Source organism: Buceros rhinoceros, unplaced genomic scaffold (assembly GCF_000710305.1).
Source record: "Buceros rhinoceros silvestris isolate BGI_N320 unplaced genomic scaffold, ASM71030v1 scaffold712, whole genome shotgun sequence".
NCBI lineage: Eukaryota > Metazoa > Chordata > Aves > Bucerotiformes > Bucerotidae > Buceros > Buceros rhinoceros.
In genome coordinates, this window is record NW_010400453.1 from 13,773 (window position 1) to 31,844 (window position 18,072).

An 18,072-nucleotide genomic window follows, 5' to 3' on the forward strand; every position below is an offset into this window, starting at 1 on the left:
GTTTCTATATTTTACCAATCTATCCTGTGCATGGCAGCATCAAGTCATGCCCAAAGAGTGGATCAACAATCAAAATTTTTTGGTGAATATCTCATTGAGATGCAATTAGACATTTTCACTTTTAAAAATTACCCCGATTTTAATAACAAAAGGAGCACATGAGATGCTTTAACAATGTGCATTTTTTTGAGAGGGCGTTTATACCCGACCCTGGCAAAGCGCTCAGCGTAAGCACATATTCTGTGATATGGATTTTGTAACATGGGCACAGACCCGTTCACAGATATCTGTACACACACCCAAGTACTGCAGATTTTTAATTCTTTTTACCTATCCTGGTGTCTAGAGAAATGTAATGACCTTGAGGGAGGAAGAAACAAAAATGAAGCCATGCTGAAAAGCTTTTATCCTTTTATTATTGGTGCCTTTACATTAATACTGCTGTTTTGTGCTGAGAAAAACCGATCTGTTACACGTAAGGTAACTGTAATATACAACATAGAAATGCAGTCTAAGTTAATTACAACAAGGAGCTACAAAAGAATTTTGTAGGAAAGAAGTCACCTAACATTGCAACTGTGCTTGCAACAAATCACTCCCTTACTGCAGGACTATGCACGTTGTGAACCATGGTTATTTACATGTCCCTTATGACCGTTAACAACAGGAGGGCTAAAATCAGTCTAAAAAGTTCCAGAACATCACTATATACTGTACAATCCTCAAAAATAATTTATTACACTGTTTCTAAAAAAAGGTACTAGTTTTGTTTTGATTTCTTTTGTTTTTCTGGTGTTTTCCGGAGTGCACAACATGTGCAAAATTTTGCCTAACAGTCTAAAAACCCAAGAACTGAACTGCAAGTCACAATCACAGAGATGAAGTGGTGGAGTCCAGAACTTCCCTTCCATTGCAAACGGTCGGTACGTACATGCTAGCAGATGCTGAAAGAGAAAGAGAGGAGAAAATCAACTGACTTCAAGGCAGCAAAAATTTACCATACATGAGATTAGAATTTATGTTGATCTGGACCATCTCACCCAATTTAATCAAGGCAGGGCTGTTGGAGGTACTGCTTGCACCTCCACAAGACGATTCACAACTGAGGCTAGAGCATCCTCTGGGGGAACCCGAGTCCTCTTTGCTGACCATTGGGAGCACTCAGGGTGACTAAGCTTCGTCAAGCAGTGTCTGGATAGAATATTCAACTTTTTTAACTGATGATTCTGTGCCCCTGGGTTTCACTTTTTCTCACTTTGCATGGTACTGTGAATTAATATGGCTAGAGTGGTGATAAGATATCCCTGTGGAATATAAAGTGAACCTTAGGATTTTTTGTGTTCTGTTGTCAAGAAATGCTGAGGAATGATCCTTTGAGCTTTCACAAAATTGGAATCGACATTCCCGAAATGAAACGTGTGTTTTTAAATCCAGGAGAGAATCCACCTCTGCGTATTAGGATTGTGTTTTGATCTACTTTCTAACTAAAAAAAGAAAAAAGGAAGAAATGTAAGTACCTGATGGATGGAGTAAAGAAAATTTTGAATAACAGCTTTCAAAAACAAGATTATTTCTTTCCTAATCCCAGAATATTTTCTGGCCATAACACCCTCCATTTCTAGGATCAGGATTCAACATGCACCCAGAGGTGAAGGCCAGATTCTGATACCTTCGTCTACATTGTCTAATATTTTATACAACAGCTTTTCATTGCTTCAGTGATATGACAATTGAATCTGAGTATCAGAATCTGTTTCTAAACGTATTTGAATTTTCACTATGGGATATATTACCATTTTGAGAAAGCCTTGTGGATTTTAATTTAAAAGCAAGCTGTTTTGTCTATCGTCTCTGTTAAAATTATCCATTGGGCATCAGGAATGTGTTTTCAGATACTCCGTGACATCTCTGCTCACGGCATCATAAAGCTGTTTTTTGAAAGATACATTAGGTTAATGATAACAGTGACCCGGAGAAATGTGATGCCTTCATCCAAGAAAACACATGGCAAGCAATGACTTAGTAAACTCAATCATCCAGTGTAAAAAGCAATTTATGCAGCTGACAAGGGCATGCTCATTCTTCCAAAACTGGTGCTGGCTACACTCTCAGTTGCAGACTGGTTCTTAAAAAATGCTCAGCATAATTTTTAGAATAAATCATTCTTTTTTCAAATCAACTACTCTTTCTAATTCTTTCATTGACTGAATAAATAGAAATAGAAAACAGAACTGCTTTAACAAGACAAATTTAGAGGCACATACTGGACTAACCTATTCAGAGGGCTGGGAGTATTCCTGGTAAGGAGGGAAGCCAAGAATGAGCCCCTGCTCTGAATTAGGTAGATGGAGTTTGATCTCTCATAACTTGGATATGTGTTGGCAGTCACATGTGTGAAAACAGCCATTTGAAGGTAAAAGGGCACAGGATGTCACGTCTATGATTTTGTGAAGGTGAGCTATCAGGCTTTGTATTCAGCTTTTAACAGCGTTTAATATGGCAGCACACTGACCTGAAATTTTTATTATTGTTGTTGGTTTATTTCTACTTGCTGCTGGCAAATAGAAAAATGGGTTTTGCTTAGGAGACCCCATCCAAATCCCTGTTCTACTGCAGTATACGACTCCAGGCAAAAGCCTTTTGTTTCTGTGAACATCAGTCACCCACCCAGAACTTTTTTAGCTTCAGGGTTATTTTGAACATAGAGAACGTTATTTTTGGGTTATTTTTGACACATAGAAAAGCATGAATAGCTCAAATGCTGTGGTAACTGAGTCAGGAGGATGCCAAAGTTGAACAGAGAAACATGGTGGTCGTCGTGAAACAAGGGGCCTTGCCTCTGGAGTTTCCAGACTTCCTCTACAGCACGTGCCTCTCTTGCAGTGCTGGGGGGCAGTTATTAACTCTGCCGGGTGAAGTGCCTCCACTCAGTATCCAGCTATCTCTGAGGCTGAACAAAAGATCTTGATTTTCCTTACAGACCTTGATGATGTTAATCGCTGGCCCTGCAGGGTTCTGAGTTTCATGTCGTGTCTTACAGCAGCAGCAGCAAAGGGGTTTCCTGAAATATAACTGGATCTTTTAGAAACACTTAACCTCCATTTCCCTTTGTGTTGAGGGCAAGACAAAAAGTTTGACATGACCAGAAGTCTTGATTTGGCTGCAGTTCACGCTTTTGATCTCCTCTTTCCTGGCAGTACCTCATTGTGCTTTGATAATCCCAGGCAAAGAACCAGAGGTCAAATGCAAGAGCCCAGCGCTGCTGTGGGCACCTTGCAGCATGCCTGCCTAGTGAGGAGCAGGCTGTGCTTTCTGTCTGCCTCGTGCTCACAGCCAGACAACTGGGAGGTAATCATGAATAAAAGCCTTATACCAGGGCTAGTGCGAAAAAGGATTCTGAGAGAGAAAATTTACCAGCCTGGCTATAAACAGCAGCTTCAACTCTCTTTGTGCCCCTGTGGAGGACTCCTGGAGGATCTCAAATCTGTGTGCAGCTCTCCACGTGGACAATTCTTGTATGAATGACACCTTCTGGGTGTAAAATCTGTCTGAATCATGTAGGTGCTTAAAGCAGTCCTGAGCTCTCTGGGAAGTGTAACGAGTGCTGAGCTCCTGCTTTACGGGAATACCACTGCCAAGCCCATAAAGCAGGCCACAGCGGGGAAACAGGCAGTGGGGGGAAACGCTGCAGGGAAGCAGAACTTATGCAACACTCTGCCAAACAGGAGTTTTCAGATTCAAATGAATGTGTACAGATATATACGTTTCAAAGCACATCATATACCTAGATACATTTATATTCTGCCTCTCTTCAGCTTAGATCTATACTCTTTTGAATTCCAGACTCCAGCTGTCAAAATGATCAAAGCAAGGTGCCTCTAAAACTAGTTTCCTTGCCTAGCAGTCAAGTCTTCATCTCCACTTACTTTCTGCAGAGCAAGGAAGAGGAGCTGTATTCACATGACAACACGGGGTGCTCAGCTCGGCTCTGATGACCACACTGCAGTTGAAGTGGTTGACCATTGCCTCAGGTCCTCCCCCCACCGCTCGCTTTAGGGGTGTAGCTGCGATACACATCTAAAGCTAACACTTACCAAAGAGCATCGTGAGTGTCACTTACCTTTTCTCACAGTTTGACAAGTTTTCACGGTTCAAGGAACTGTGTTAAAAACTGTCTGCGTGTTGCTTGCTGTTTGTGACCGACTGTGCTCGTGGTGTTAATGACTGATGGGGTGAAGAGGTGGTGGCAGCCCTGGGATGCAATGGAGGTGGGAATCCTTGGAGGTAGGAAATGCACTGCCCATTCGAGCAACTTGGGTACTCCTGCCCTCTAAAGCTCTGATAGTGAATGAGAACTGGCTTTTTGGATGTTGTTACTAGAATGCTCTGGAGCAAATTTTGATCAGTCTCATATTAAGCAGTTTCTGACTAAAGAAAACACCATTGAGACCAAAATAAAAACAAGCTGACAGCCCCAGGACTGATGAGAGGAATATTTTAGATAGGGATTAGAATCAATTTGCATGACAAACTCTTTTGAGGTTTATAAATGACTAAACAGTTAAGAAAAAATATTCAAAATAATTTATAAATAAATGGAAGGGAGTAAAGGAAAATTTTCCTTCTTAAAAACATCAGTGATGTCAGAGACAGTGAATTCTCAGTGTTATTTTCCCAAATAATTATCCTAGATGGAGACTGTAAGGCTTTTCGCATTGTATGTGATGGACCTTTTAGTCCTAATTCCAGGTCCATATCTTGCCACGGTCCAAAGAGACCGACAAAGAGGAGGAGCCTTCATTCAGCTTGGTGTAAGCAGTAAAAGTAGATGACTGCAGCTACCTCTAACTGCTCCATTGTTTGAATGGAGTAGCAAGATATTGTAAGTCTGGATTTTTATGCTCTCCGTAATGTCTTAAAAGCTATTCACAAACCTGGAAAAGTATGTCTTTAACGTAAAGATGTGCACTGAGGACATCTTTCAGTTGCGTGCATGCTTGCACACACTTATGTATTATCCAGCCGTTCTAATGAAAATACCAAAATCCAAAATGTGATCCTGTACAGAAGTACCCCTGAATCAAAATGATTTCTGACTAAGCTTACTCCATAGTAGAGAATTAAAAACCTTGGTAGACCGCTTAGATAAAATTCATAAGTGATGAAAATAATCTCATGGGGCTTACCATTTCACCATGGGACCAAACTTCTACACATTATTAAGAATCCATTGGTCTTTCAAATCCAGCCCTTTTGGAAGTGCTCAGCACTTTGAGCACTTCGGGTCATCTCATCTCTTTTGGTTTACGTTTTCCAAAACAGCAAGGAGATTTTGGTTTCTGGTGTCAGGGCTGGATGCAGTCCTGATTCTGATGAGACGGGGGTTGAGTAAAGCCACATGGCTGCCTTCTTGTTAAGTCACCATGGGCATTCGCACGCCATAGGGTTTGGGGTGGGAGAGGGAGATGGCTGGGATCCCTGTACCTCCTAATCCCTGCCAACGTGACACACAGCAAGGTCCCAAGATCCTTTCCATGTTCTGTCTGAAATCCGTAGTGCCAAAGGTTTCTAGCCAATTTTGAAAGTTTTCAAAAACCGGAGGCTAGGTTAGTGTGAACTTGCTGGCAAGCCTTGCTCTGCATCCCCCCTTTCCTTTGTTTCTTATTCCTTCCCTCTTTAAATGTTGTAGTGAGCTTTATCAGTTAGCCTTCCAGGTTAGACCTGCAGTCCTCAGAGCTCTGTGAACAAGGCTTTCTGTGCTCCCATCCTTGACTAGTTAAGCTTAACAAGGAAAAAAACCCAATATAAATATAGAGGACATTTTTTTTTTTAAACAAACAGAAAAAAACCTCTGAGCAACTTAACCTGAAGAGGAGAAACAGCTTCAAGACAAGGTCACAGACATGAATCTGCTTGGGATGAAGAGACTGAAGATGAAGGAAGGGAGGGAGGCAGAGCAGATGAGCTATTGTTGCAAAAGGACATCAATTGCTTTTCCTGCTGTTGCATTTACAAAGGTATTGCTCACACTCCGCGTATGGGTACAGCTTACGGCATCCCATGTATGCCTTTGGTGCAGAGTTGGAGCCTTTCCTTGCAGTGCAGGTGATAGGAGCCACTGAGCATGCTGCATTGAGGACCAGGTCCCCTTGGCACGTCATTTTGACTGAAATACTCCTGGGCAATCTGCTGCTGTCACTGCTGTGAGAATGGCAGCCAGTGACAGGCTCTAGTCACTTTGTACAGCGGGCTGGCATCAGAGCCTGCTGAAAGCTTGCTGCTGACTTCGGTGGGCTTCAGAGCAAGTTCTGACCTGATTCCCATGGGAGGAGGGTGAGTTTTTGTCCCCAAACAAAAATGAAGTGATGCTTCCACAGAGTACACAGCCCAGCCTATGCAGGTCTTTTTGTTACTGGTAAAACCCCCCTTTTGTCTTTACCCAAACTCACTGCAAACCTACATCCTTATAAAAATGTGACAGGTTTGTTACTTACACTGAGAGTAATTGGTCCCGGTCCCACTGACGCTGAACCTGTTGAGATGGAGTCTGTGAGTGACCACGTTCTTCTGGGGTTGGAAGAGGATGATGTGTACCTTGGGCGCGAACAAGCAGCCCAGCACAACAAAGCCGCTCAGACTCACAGAGATGCACATGGTGGTGGTTTGCACCTAGGAGAGAGTGGGCGCAAAGCGCCGTGTTTCAGTACAGAAAGCTCTGAAATGCAGAATGTTAGAAGCATCATCATACAATGGCAGGAACCACAATCCTGGGGGTTTGCACTGGTGGTTTGAACGTGTCACATTCTTATCTTCCACAATCCTGGGGCTGTATGAGGGAGTGTGTGGTGCCCTGTGTCGCTGCCTATCAGAGGGAGATTGACCCTCAGGTTAACACAGAATGGATAGTTCTGCTCTCTTTCTCTCATCTCTCATGACCTTGATTTCTAACTGGATCAGGAAATCCTCTGCAACGCCTGGCATCCCGTATCTGAGCAAAGCTGGCCTCCGTGGGAACCAGCCTGCACATCCTGTACTCCATGTGAGTTTGCATTAGATGCCTCATGCAAAGCATCGACTAAACTTTTCAAGCAGTTTAGTCTCCAGTGTCAATCCCAATCAGAGAACTGGAACAATCCCTTGCAGGAATGTGGGTGTGGTTTGGAATAACTGTAAGAGCTGGTGACATTTGTCAGACTGAGCCTGAAAGGTGCCCTGACTCTGAGACATAAGTTTTTGGCTTAGAAATTAATCGTAAGGCTGCAGGATTTGAGAGTAGTTGCCTTGGAGCTTTTGTTAGTGCCACTTCAGTGGTGCTATCTTTCTTCCATTTTGTTCAATAGTATAACTAGGTGCCAGTTTACTGCCTCATTTTCAGTTTATATTATTTTCTCCCAAGCAGATTCCTTAATTAAGATGTTGAATTAAACTGCTTTAAACTCTACAATTTAATTTGAATGATTATACATCCAACACTTGTTTTTCCTTAGTTACACTCTTGTAGTCCTTGGAGATTTGCCTTCTTCCTTGGGAATGCTTCTCATATCTCTTTGTCAGAAATAATTGGTGCAAAATGAAAAATAGAGTAGGGAATGGAATTTGTTACTATATATATGTGTGTGTGTATATATATATATACTGAGCACCAAATGCTTCATCAGCAGTGAGTATAATTCATGTGATCATACAACAATCACTTTTTACCCAAGGTAGCTGTGGCAAGCACTGTGGAAAGGTGCTCAGCTTTCACAGGTTCAGTGAACATGGAAGAACTTATAGAGGCAGCATGAGAAAGGGGCGCCTTAGTGTTTCCAGCTGCACATTCCCCTTCCCTTCTCTGCATTTCATCCACAGTCAGTTTAGGGTCTGCGATCAGTTTAGGGTGGCTGTTGAACCAGGCTCTGTTCAGGTAAAACAGGACTGAGAGTTTTCTTATAAAACAAGAATAATTGAAGATAGTCGTTTCACAGTGAGTTCACTAACAAAGCCTTCCTCCCCACCCTGCTCTGCTGGGGTTTGTGTCTCCTGGATCATCTCAGCCATGCTGGTGTAATTATACATTCAATCAATGAAACGATTTGGGTTAAAAGTAGCCCCATCCCACGGGGTTCCTTTTAACCAGGTCACTTCAGTGGATCAGTGTGTCACCTGGCCTCACGGACCCCGGTGTGCTGGCAGAACGGAGGCAATCTGGCGAGACCAGGCAGGCACGACTGGCAGTGGGGTGAGCTCCTTTAGCCAGAACTAGTCCTAAAGAAAACGCAGGGGCAAACTGTCTAAACAGTAGGAACTTTTGACACTTGGTTTTGAAATAACCAAGTTAACACCCAGACTTTTATCTTCCTGTGTTGTTCTTCCATTTCTGAAGCATTTGTTTAAGGTGATCAGGTTGAAAGTTCCCCTAAATGTGCTATATATTAGGGCTGCTGTGAATTTATGCTATGTGCGCTTATTTAATCATATTGTATCTTTGGTTCTGGATCAATGTGGATCTCTGCACAAAAATCAACGGCATCAGACAAATCTACCTTTTCCAGGAGTTCTCCTTTAAATTTTTGACAGTGCAGCAAAAAAAATCAACCACCAGACACAGCAGTTCACAGAGCAGTTTCTGGCTCTGCTTTGGGATCTTCTAGACCTTCTGGGGACAATGTCTGGGATCATTGAAGGACTCTTGGGAACACTTTGATGAATGTCAGGGTAGCTTACTGCTGCTGGCAGAGGATTGCCTCAGGAGGCTGTGACTTCTAGCTACCTTTGTCAGCTCCTAAGGAACTCCGTCAACTGTCTTTGACCTTTTGTCTGAGCTCTTGGTTGGGTAAGATTGTGCACTCTCATTGCAGGTGTTGAGAAAAGCCCTCTGAAGGTGCAGGGCAATTAACAGGTTCAGCAGCATGCAGAAACATACACTGAAGAGGGCTAGAAACTCTGCTGAAGGCTGCGTTTGTGTGCAGAGCAAGAGGGATGCCACAGGGCACTGCCCGCCGTGTCCTCAGGGGCACATACCCCTGGCATATCAGAACTGACTCAGTCTGAGCTCCAAGGGAGGACACAGCTCTGCAGCTTTGGGGCTGCAGGGGTGCCTGAGGCCTCTCATGGGGACTGGGGAGTTGGTCTCCTTTTCTGCAGGAGGTGTGGAGGATTTCTTTTGACAAATTAAGAAGCTATAGGAGGAGGTCAGAAGACTTTGCAACACCAGATGTGATGAGGGAAAAGTGCACTGGATCTTCTCTGTCACTCTGCAAGTGCAAGAGCCTAGTCTGTACGAGAGAAGAACTAGGCAGCCTGTGTTTGTTGAGTTGGGAATTGGAAACTCCCACAATGATGAAGGCTGGAAGTCTGTGACTTGTGGCAGCAGACAGATGATTTCTGCTATACTTACAGATCTGTCATTACAGCATCATTCAGTACACTGGCAGCAGGGACAGGAGAGGGACTTGCACTCTGTGTGAGAGAGGAGTGGGAGTGAATGAAGCTCTGCTCAGCAATGAGTTTGAGCCAGCTGATAGATTATGGGTCAGGATTAGCAAACTGGGCAAAATGGGCAGAACAACGTTGTGGTGGGTGTCTGTTACAGACCACATAACCAGGAAGAAGTAGAAGAGGCATTTTTCAGACAACTGGGAGAAGTCTAATGTTTGTAGAACCTGGTTTTAGGGCAGTTTAACCACTCTGCTACCTACTGGAAGGACAACACAGCAGAGCAGAGGCAAGGCAGGAGGTTTTAGAGGGATGCTGGGTCATCTGCCTAAACCAGGTGATTGAGCAACTGTTGAAGGAACATGCTCTGCCTGATGTTGTACTTCGGAACAGACAAGAACTTGTTGGAAATGTGACAAGCAGGAAAGAAAAGAAAAATGAGTCAGACTCTCCCTAGTGGTGCTCAGTGACAGGAGAAGGGGCCATGGACACAAACCAAAATAAAGGAAATTCTGTTTGAAAAAAAAACTATGAAGATAGTCAAACACTGGTACAGGATGCCAAAAGAGGTTGTGGAGTCTCCATCCTTGGAGATACTCAAAACCTGACTGGACACAGCCCTGCTATAGGTGACTCTGCTTTGAGCAGTGGATGTTGGACAAGACAATCCCCAGAGGTCCCTTCCAACCTTGGTGATTATGTGAAGGCATGTTGTGTGTGGAAAAATCCCACAGCTGTCAAGACAGAATCACCAAGAGCTCTACCGTAAACCCTTCCCCCAGAATTACTTTTGCTATTAAAATTTATTCTGTTCAGGGAGAAGGGTCATGCCGGTATAAGCAAGCTTAGTCAAACACAAAAAAAAGCATCTGGGTACTGGGGGCATAGCCGTACCATAAACCCTTCTCACAGCAGAGGTGACCTTAACCAAATAGCCGCATTATTTGTGGGTCAGTCTCTAAGACATACAGTAATATGCCATCTCAGCACATCTAACACGCTATCTGGCCCCTGTCATACAGGGTTCATACTTCTTCCTTATTGGTACAGATATACACTCTGTTGAACTTTAACTACTACAGTGAGGTTGACATCAAATCTCTGGATAACTTTCCAGGAGCTCTCCCTTCTTATTCACAAGGGTGAGTCCTAAGTGATGTTTGTGCTTAATGATAAAATCTGAAGCCATTCAACATCCATTTTTCTCATTGCCGCTATTATGCTTCTAAGGTTGTTGATTGGTGATGCCACCAGTATTGGTCTACCTTAGGATGACATGGATTGACCCAGAGTCAACATGTAACACTGCACAGAAATTAAACATGGGCTTTTCAAAGGAATGTAGACATCTAGGATGAAATTTTCCAAAAGCTCCTGACATGTTATGAAAGCATGAAAAAAAGGTGTTAAAAGCATTTTCTGTCTGTTTGGTAGGACTTGAGTTGGCTAATTTGTATGTAAGTAAAACGACGACTACTGATGAAAATGCCACTCAGGAGATAAGGCTGGAAAAAGCTGCTTGAGCAATCAAGTCACGCTCCTCCTGTCAATTAGTGTCTGTGCTGCTCACTCACGTGACTGTCTGCACTGATAGTACCCTCCTTCTGTGTCTATCTTCCCGATTACTTTGTGTGTCCAGGGCTGCTCCCCAGTGCCTGCCTTAAACTTCTCCTTCATTAGCTTCAATCCATTACTCGCCATCCTAACTTCTCCTGAGACTGAATAATCCCTTTCTTTCTTTCTCTTGCCTTGAAATTATTTATAGCCTGTGATCACGTCTCCCCGGGTTTACTCTTGTCTAGACTAAATATATTTAGCTCTTTTACTGTCACTCTGTGTGTCTTATGGCATCATTTGTTACGTATCCTTGTTTTCTCGAGGTTTTCAGTACATTTCCTAAGCTGAGAAAAATAGCACTAAACATATTGTTCCAGGGTGGTCACACGAGGAGTATGTTAAGCGACGTGAGAAGCTCCACAATTTTACATGCTCTTTCATGTGCATGCTACTGGTAGTGAGGCCACCCTAAGCTAATCTACCTTTCTCCTGGGCAAAAGTTGAATCAATTCACTGCAAACTGTTGTAAGGGCCAACTCCAGCAGTCACTTCTCACATCATAATAACTGTGAGATTTCTGGAGGAGTGGATCCAACTCTTTTCCAACTCAATTTCCTTCTGTCCAAAAAATACACTTTTATTGACCTTGAGGCTTTGTAATACTAGGTGACAATTTAAAGCATTTGATGTTTTTTAAGTTTGCTGGTGAAGGCTGACGAACATTTTCTTGTCAGTGAGGTATGCGTTTTATCTCCTACGAAGTGGAGAAAGAATAAGAAGTTTTATATTCAAGTGTAACAATTGTTGGATTTTTTTTTTTTTAAATCTCTTTTCATAGGAAATTCTGAAATTCTTTCCTTATCTTTTTTATTTGGAAGAAAATACCATGTTTGAAAGGCAGATTTTTTGCAGATGACTAGTTAGTTCAGTTTTTAGTTTAAGGCCCACCATCACTCATTATGATTCATTCTAGCTCATGATCTACCAGGCTTTTCTGTTAGGACTAGGACTTCACATACTGACGTACCAATATGAATGCTTGATCCATACGTTATGCCACTACCACAATTAGACTTGCAGTACCAATCCCTCCCACCTCTAACTGCACATGCTCAGTTTGAAATGAGACCATCTTTCTTAGCAATAAGCTAAAATTTGGTAATATGCTTAGGTGGACATTAACATTGAAACAGGACTTTCCAAGGGATCCAGAGACAATAGAATTGAAAGAAGCTTTTAGTGAATGTTGTCTGGGTCCTCTAAAGTGATGCACATGATTTATGGAAACAGGTATCCAAAGACTTACTCTGTAGTCACTGGATGTCACATAAAATATGGGGAGAAAGGCCAGCCAAATGATGCACGTTGTGTACATTGTGAAACCGATAAACTTGGCTTCGTTGAAGTTCTCTGGACATTTCCTTGTTTTGAAGGCATATACAGTACATAAGACTACGAGGATTACGTCGTATGTTAAGGAGATTAACATACTGGAATCTCGGACATTGCATTTCAATATGACAGTCTCTCTTTTCTCAGGAAGAGTGTACCGCCGGGTGCCAGGGGCCTCCAAGATAAGCCACACAGACACCACCACGATCTGTACCAAAATGAGACTCAGGCAGATGAAGACCTGAGAGCTGGGACTGATGAATTTCGGCCTTTGAGCACCGTTCTTTACACCATCAAATATTCTGGCTATGCAGTTCGTTTTCGTCAGAAGGGCAGAGTAGCAGACAGCAAAGGAGCTTCCTAGCCCCAAACGACGGAGAGTGCAGATAGCTGGAGAAGGTTTGGCTATGAAGAAGAAAGTCATGCTGTAAGACAGGAAGACTCCAAAGAGCAGGATATAGCACAGTTCACGACCAGAGGCTTTGACCAGGGGGGTATTGTTGTGCTTGATGAACACTGCAATGACCATGAAAGTACAAATAAAGCCCAGGCATGCAATGGTAACAGGACCTATTGCCCAAGCATCTTCCCATTTGATGTAGTCTTCTGGCAGGTCATAACAACCAGTCAGGTCAGCTGTGGGCCATTTTCCAGGCCCGCAGTCTGCACAAGTGAATTCATCAGCCAGGTATTCATAGGTTTCACAAGGAATACAAATCCAACAGCAGACATCTCCCGGTTGCATATTCTTCATCTCATTAGGAGCACAGGGGTCACTGCACTGGGAGACAGGGACAGAGCTCCTGGACCAATGGATAGAGTCTACCTCAAGTGACAAGGTTTCTGCCCAGTGACCAACCTTCACGTAGGAGTATCTGTCTCCAGTGTACTGGAAATTGAACACATTGTATCGTCCTATCCCATCTCCATAGGCATCAAATTTGACCATACTGTCTGCAGCATTGGGTGGGTTGAACGGAGCTGTGAAAAAAAAAAGAAATAGAAAATGTTATTATCAAAGCTCCAGATCTTTCTCATCCTTTCGGCAGCCACAGGCACCAGACAGGTTATAGAATCCAACTCTAGTGCCAACAGGTAAGTTGAGAGGTCTGTCTGTCTCATTTTTGAACTTAGAAGAACTCAGATAATAGATCTCTGTTTCACTTTACTGCATGAGTTGTATTTGTAAATGTTAGATTACCAATGTCCTTACATTTGTTTTGCTGTGGAGACAAATGAATTTCCGCCAGTATGCACAACTGCCGTCTTTCACCTTTTCTCTTGAAAGGAAGAGGACTGCGTCTAACTGAGGCTCAGCATCATTTGATGAAATTCAGCTGACATGATATAAGGAAACCTAAATGGTCAGATCAATAAACATCAGTTTTGAGGCCAACAGTCTGGAATGCAGTTGAATAGAGGATTCATTTTTGAGAATGATGGAGAAGTAAAAGTAACTGTGAAGTCCTCCACAATTTCTTACTATGTCTTTTTCATTTCTCCCACTGTTGGAGGAAGCTTTGAATCCCTTCTATTTTGCCTCAGTTTTACCAGTTTCTGATATGTCTTGTTTGGTCTGAGGTTACCAGCATGTGCCTCTTTGATCCTATATCTTCTTTGGGAAAAAACACAAACTGTATCTGTGACCTTCTGTGAAATCAATATTGTAACACTTCCAACTGGTCAGCTCGGGAGAGTTTTTGTTTTTCCTCCAGCTGAAGCTCATGCAGGGAATGAAGAAACACTAAAAATGTAGGAGGAAATTTTTTTTTTTTTTTTTTTTTTTTTTTTTTTTTTTTTTTTTGCCATTGATGAGCAATAAAGGTGATTTCATTCCCCAGTGTCTTTGGTTACAGAAGTGGTTCCACTGTCATTGCTGGAATAAATCTCATTGCCTGCATCTGTGCCCATGCTAAGCTTGAGCATGAGCAATATCATATAAGGATGTAATATCTTCCTCCACTTCATGCTCCAGATACTTTGGACTTGAGGTAGATTTATTCAGTTTCTATAAAACACTGAGGCCAAATTCTTTCGCCTTTATTCCTCCAGAGCGTTACCTTATTTTGCAGTATTCCTGCTAAGGTCAGTAAAAGGGGCAGTGTTTTTTGGCACACAAACCCCAGTTGGAGGGTTGATGCATCCCAGGTGTTGGTCTTGGACTGCATTTCTTTCCCAACTTGCTTCTTATCTTAGGGCAAGATTGGAAGAGAATTTACACCCACCTGCTGTCCCTTCTCTGTTTCAGTCAAGACTCTGACTCTTATCCTTTCCCCGTCCTGAACTTTACCACCTCACCGGGGTCAACCACAGTGGTAGTCAGCCTTGGTTTGTAGGATTACGGACTAGGTCTGGTAACCCAGGAATGTGTAAGAGGATTATTTCCTCTTTTTCTTCACTGTTAGCATCTAGCTGTTCCTCCGTGTAGCCAGGTGAGACCTCTGAGTGCACAAAAATTAAGGGCAGCATAATACTCCCCCTAATGGCCAGTCCTTCTGGAAATAACATGTTCATAACAAAATATAGGTCAACAAGAAGAATATTAAACAGTTTCCCTTCTCTGCCTCCTCCTCCTCCTCATCCACAGACATGCAAGCTCTCTCACAGAGGAGCAGCAATAAAATGAAATCATAATGCAGCACTTAACAGCTCTTCAATAATGTGTTGTCATTGCCAGTGTCTTATTTCATTATTCATAACACTAACAGAGATTGTACAAGTTGTTAACACAGCAGCCCAGTTTTAAGAGCCAATTTATTCACTTCAGCGTTATACAGGCCAGTTCCTGAGGTGTGCTGAGAGCCTGTGGCTTCTACTGGCAGTAGTAGAGACACAGGTTAGCAAGACAAAATGCAAACTGGTCGCATGGCTCATCTCCTGTCAAGAGTATAACTTTAAGCACGTCAGTACCCCAGCGCAAGTAAAGTGAGAGTCAGCAATGTCAGCACTTTTCATGAAAGAGTTTCCCCTGTACGTCAGTACCCCAGCGCAAGTAAAGTGAGGGTCAGCAACGTCAGCACTTTTCATGAAAGAGTTTCCCCTGTGTAACACGTTTAACAACTTTAGCTCTGTTAGAATATTTATCATTTAAATAGAGCAAAGAATTTGCCTGTAAGTCCAGAAGGCAGAGCAGGTAATCTCATGTATAGTTAGCTTGAAGCTCCTGCGCAAATTTCCTTCCACGGAGCTGTTTCCATGCTACAAATATGAAGAAAAGATTTTTCCAGGACAATATGTTTTAAGTCAACCACAGCTTGTAGCTTGAAACATTCATTTTTAATGGCTGCTGACAGAGGGAAATAAATCACACTCCTTCAGATAAAAACGACTAAATCATTTAACCAAACAAGGATGTATTAGATTATAGGATGGTGTGCCAAAGCCTAGAAATGAGCCCACTGGGTGGCAGCAATTAATATACCCACTGATTACATATAAAATTACTATTTAACTGATGTTTATCAACATATTCTAGATCCTGTAGGATGATTTCCAAAAAGTCATGGTTTCAGAAAATAGGATGCAATAACAATCATAAAAATAAGAGGCTTATAGGCATGAATGTAATATCATATAAAAGCAGGACTTCAAGTTCTAGAGCAAAAAGAGTAATTTTTGCATAGTGGCAGAATATTTTCCCCAAGATGATGTCAGGCCATGCCGTAAGTCACTCTGAGAATTTTTTTGCAGCTACATTTCGGTTTTGAGAGTAAACCTACAATCTTTATAACAGGTATTTCTAGCAGGTCTTTTTCAGATTTGTAGCCAAGTTGTTTGAGATTTGTCCCTTGGGAGATGAGTCTACCCACGGGTCTATCCACTCCATTAGCTAAGACGAGCAGTATCTTCGAATCTTCTCCTCCCCTTGCACTTCATGAAATGAATTATCCTTTTGCAAAGCAGTTAGCTAAGAGAAATTCCATTTAAAAGATTATCACGGAGAAGAAAGGGTAATTCTAAGTGACTTGAAGCAGCAGTGCTTTGTGCTCCAACTTGCAGCAGTTCAGCAATGAAGATGCAACAGCAGTGATGCTCCTGAGAACAAGAGAAACACTCTGGTGCAGAGAGAAGACAAAAACCTGTGGAGCCGTGGTGCAGGCAGCTCACTTCTGTCAGCTCCCTGAGGAAATCCTACCAAGGAGAGGATGCGGTTGTGTAAGTGGAGGACAAACTCCTTCAGCTTCAGATGAGAGAGGAATGACTGCATAGTTTTATGGCCGTTTTAGTAGCAGATATGGATAACAACATAAAATAACATCATAGCTCTTATGTAGTGAATTATGTCATTTTGCTTTCATCTTCCTACAGCAGGATCATCTTTTCCAACTATCACATAATTGTGCTTACGTGCTGTTAGAAGCAGGTGAGTTGTTTTCGTTTGGAAGCTCTTATTTTTGGTGTCAGTGATGTACAGCTCTTGGTGGCATGAAAGAATCCAGAAAGTAAGTTCTGAAAGGGGCATTTCTTTTCCCTTTGGCCAAAAACATTTTTAAAGAGGTGGTATGGGAAATCTTTTTTGAAATGCTTCTGATTCTACACACTGGCTCAGTTGGGTGAAAAATACTCCAGGATTTTTTAACCAGGGAGGAGTACATGAGGAAAACAAAGCAGTTTTAATCCTAATTAGGCACCGGGAAACTTCTAAGAGGCAGAGCAGCTTAGGAAAAGATGAGCGTCATCTTAACTGGCTGGGAATCAAATCAAGTTTTGTTTGCCAGCAAAATCTTTGGGCCAGGAAGGATATTTTGCATACAGAGTCCTGCATGCGTCTGGCACAGAGCTGAGGGTATAGAAGTTGTCTTCTATAAAATATCATCAGTAACACTTCCTGGTAGGAATGATGACAGGTATGCCTACATCTCAGAACATCCTTCACACCCAATAAAACATGCATCTGTTCTTTGCTTACTGAATTTATTCTTTCAAAACAAGGTGCAGATCTGGGGCACAACTCTCTAGCTAGGAGGCAAATCATTAATAGCAAGGCTTGATGAAAGCTCTGTAGTTTTTCAGCTCTGTAGTTTTTCAGCTCAGCAGTTTACAAAGCTGTGGGATTTCATGTTGTTTGGAAAGAAATGTAAAAAGGACTTTTGTGTGCACCAAAGGCACCTTCTTCAACAGTTTGTTGACACAAAGACTTTGAGCCAATAGACTATAAGAAGATAATGATTAAAAACAAATGCAAATGTAAAGAGAGAACAGGCTGGAGTTTATGAAAAGTTGGGTAAAACCTCCTTAGTCTCACTAGATGGTGCTGCAAAAACTCTGAACTTCTGATTTAAGACTGAAAAACAAGACATTTGTTTATGTAACAGAAAAACATATTTTTTTTAACGCCCCCTACTCCCTCCTGTCACATATCCTGGGCAATGCCTTTTTAAAGCACTGTAAGGAAAAGCCTTGATATTAATGTAACAGGATATGGTGTGTTTGTCCAACAGGCTCATCTGCATGTATGATGCCTTATCTTGAAAAGTATCACAGAGGACCCCGAAAATGCACATATCTTTTCTTGTTCTTTCATTTTTAGCTAGATGTGGTTTGTTGAGGTCAATGTGACTTATTTCTGCTTGGCTGAACATTCAGGCAGAGTAATGGAGACCTGATGCACCCATTCTTGGTTCTGTCTCAGCATAACGCAGCTGTTTTCACACCTGATTGGCAGAAAGGACATTGAAATTTGGCAATTCAAAAGTTAGTGTAGGG

At 42.3% G+C, this 18,072-nt stretch overlaps 1 protein-coding gene across 2 annotated transcripts in view; it reads right to left on the bottom strand.

Moving 5' to 3' along the window:
- Positions 1–391: 391 nt before the first annotated feature.
- Positions 392–18,072, bottom strand: part of GRM3 (glutamate receptor, metabotropic 3) — a 47,483-nt gene continuing 29,802 nt past the window's right edge. Inside the window, exons 3-6 of one of the 2 annotated variants that reach the window (XM_010131842.1) lie at positions 12,281–13,347; positions 6,526–6,669; positions 3,273–3,316; positions 871–934 (exon numbers count right to left, since the gene is read on the bottom strand). In XM_010131842.1, the coding sequence (XP_010130144.1) occupies positions 871–934; positions 3,273–3,316; positions 6,526–6,669; positions 12,281–13,347 (1,319 nt within the window). Of the gene's footprint in view, positions 945–3,272; positions 3,317–6,494; positions 6,670–12,280; positions 13,348–18,072 lie in introns of both variants that reach the window. The other variant, XM_010131843.1, reaches the window with a different exon arrangement.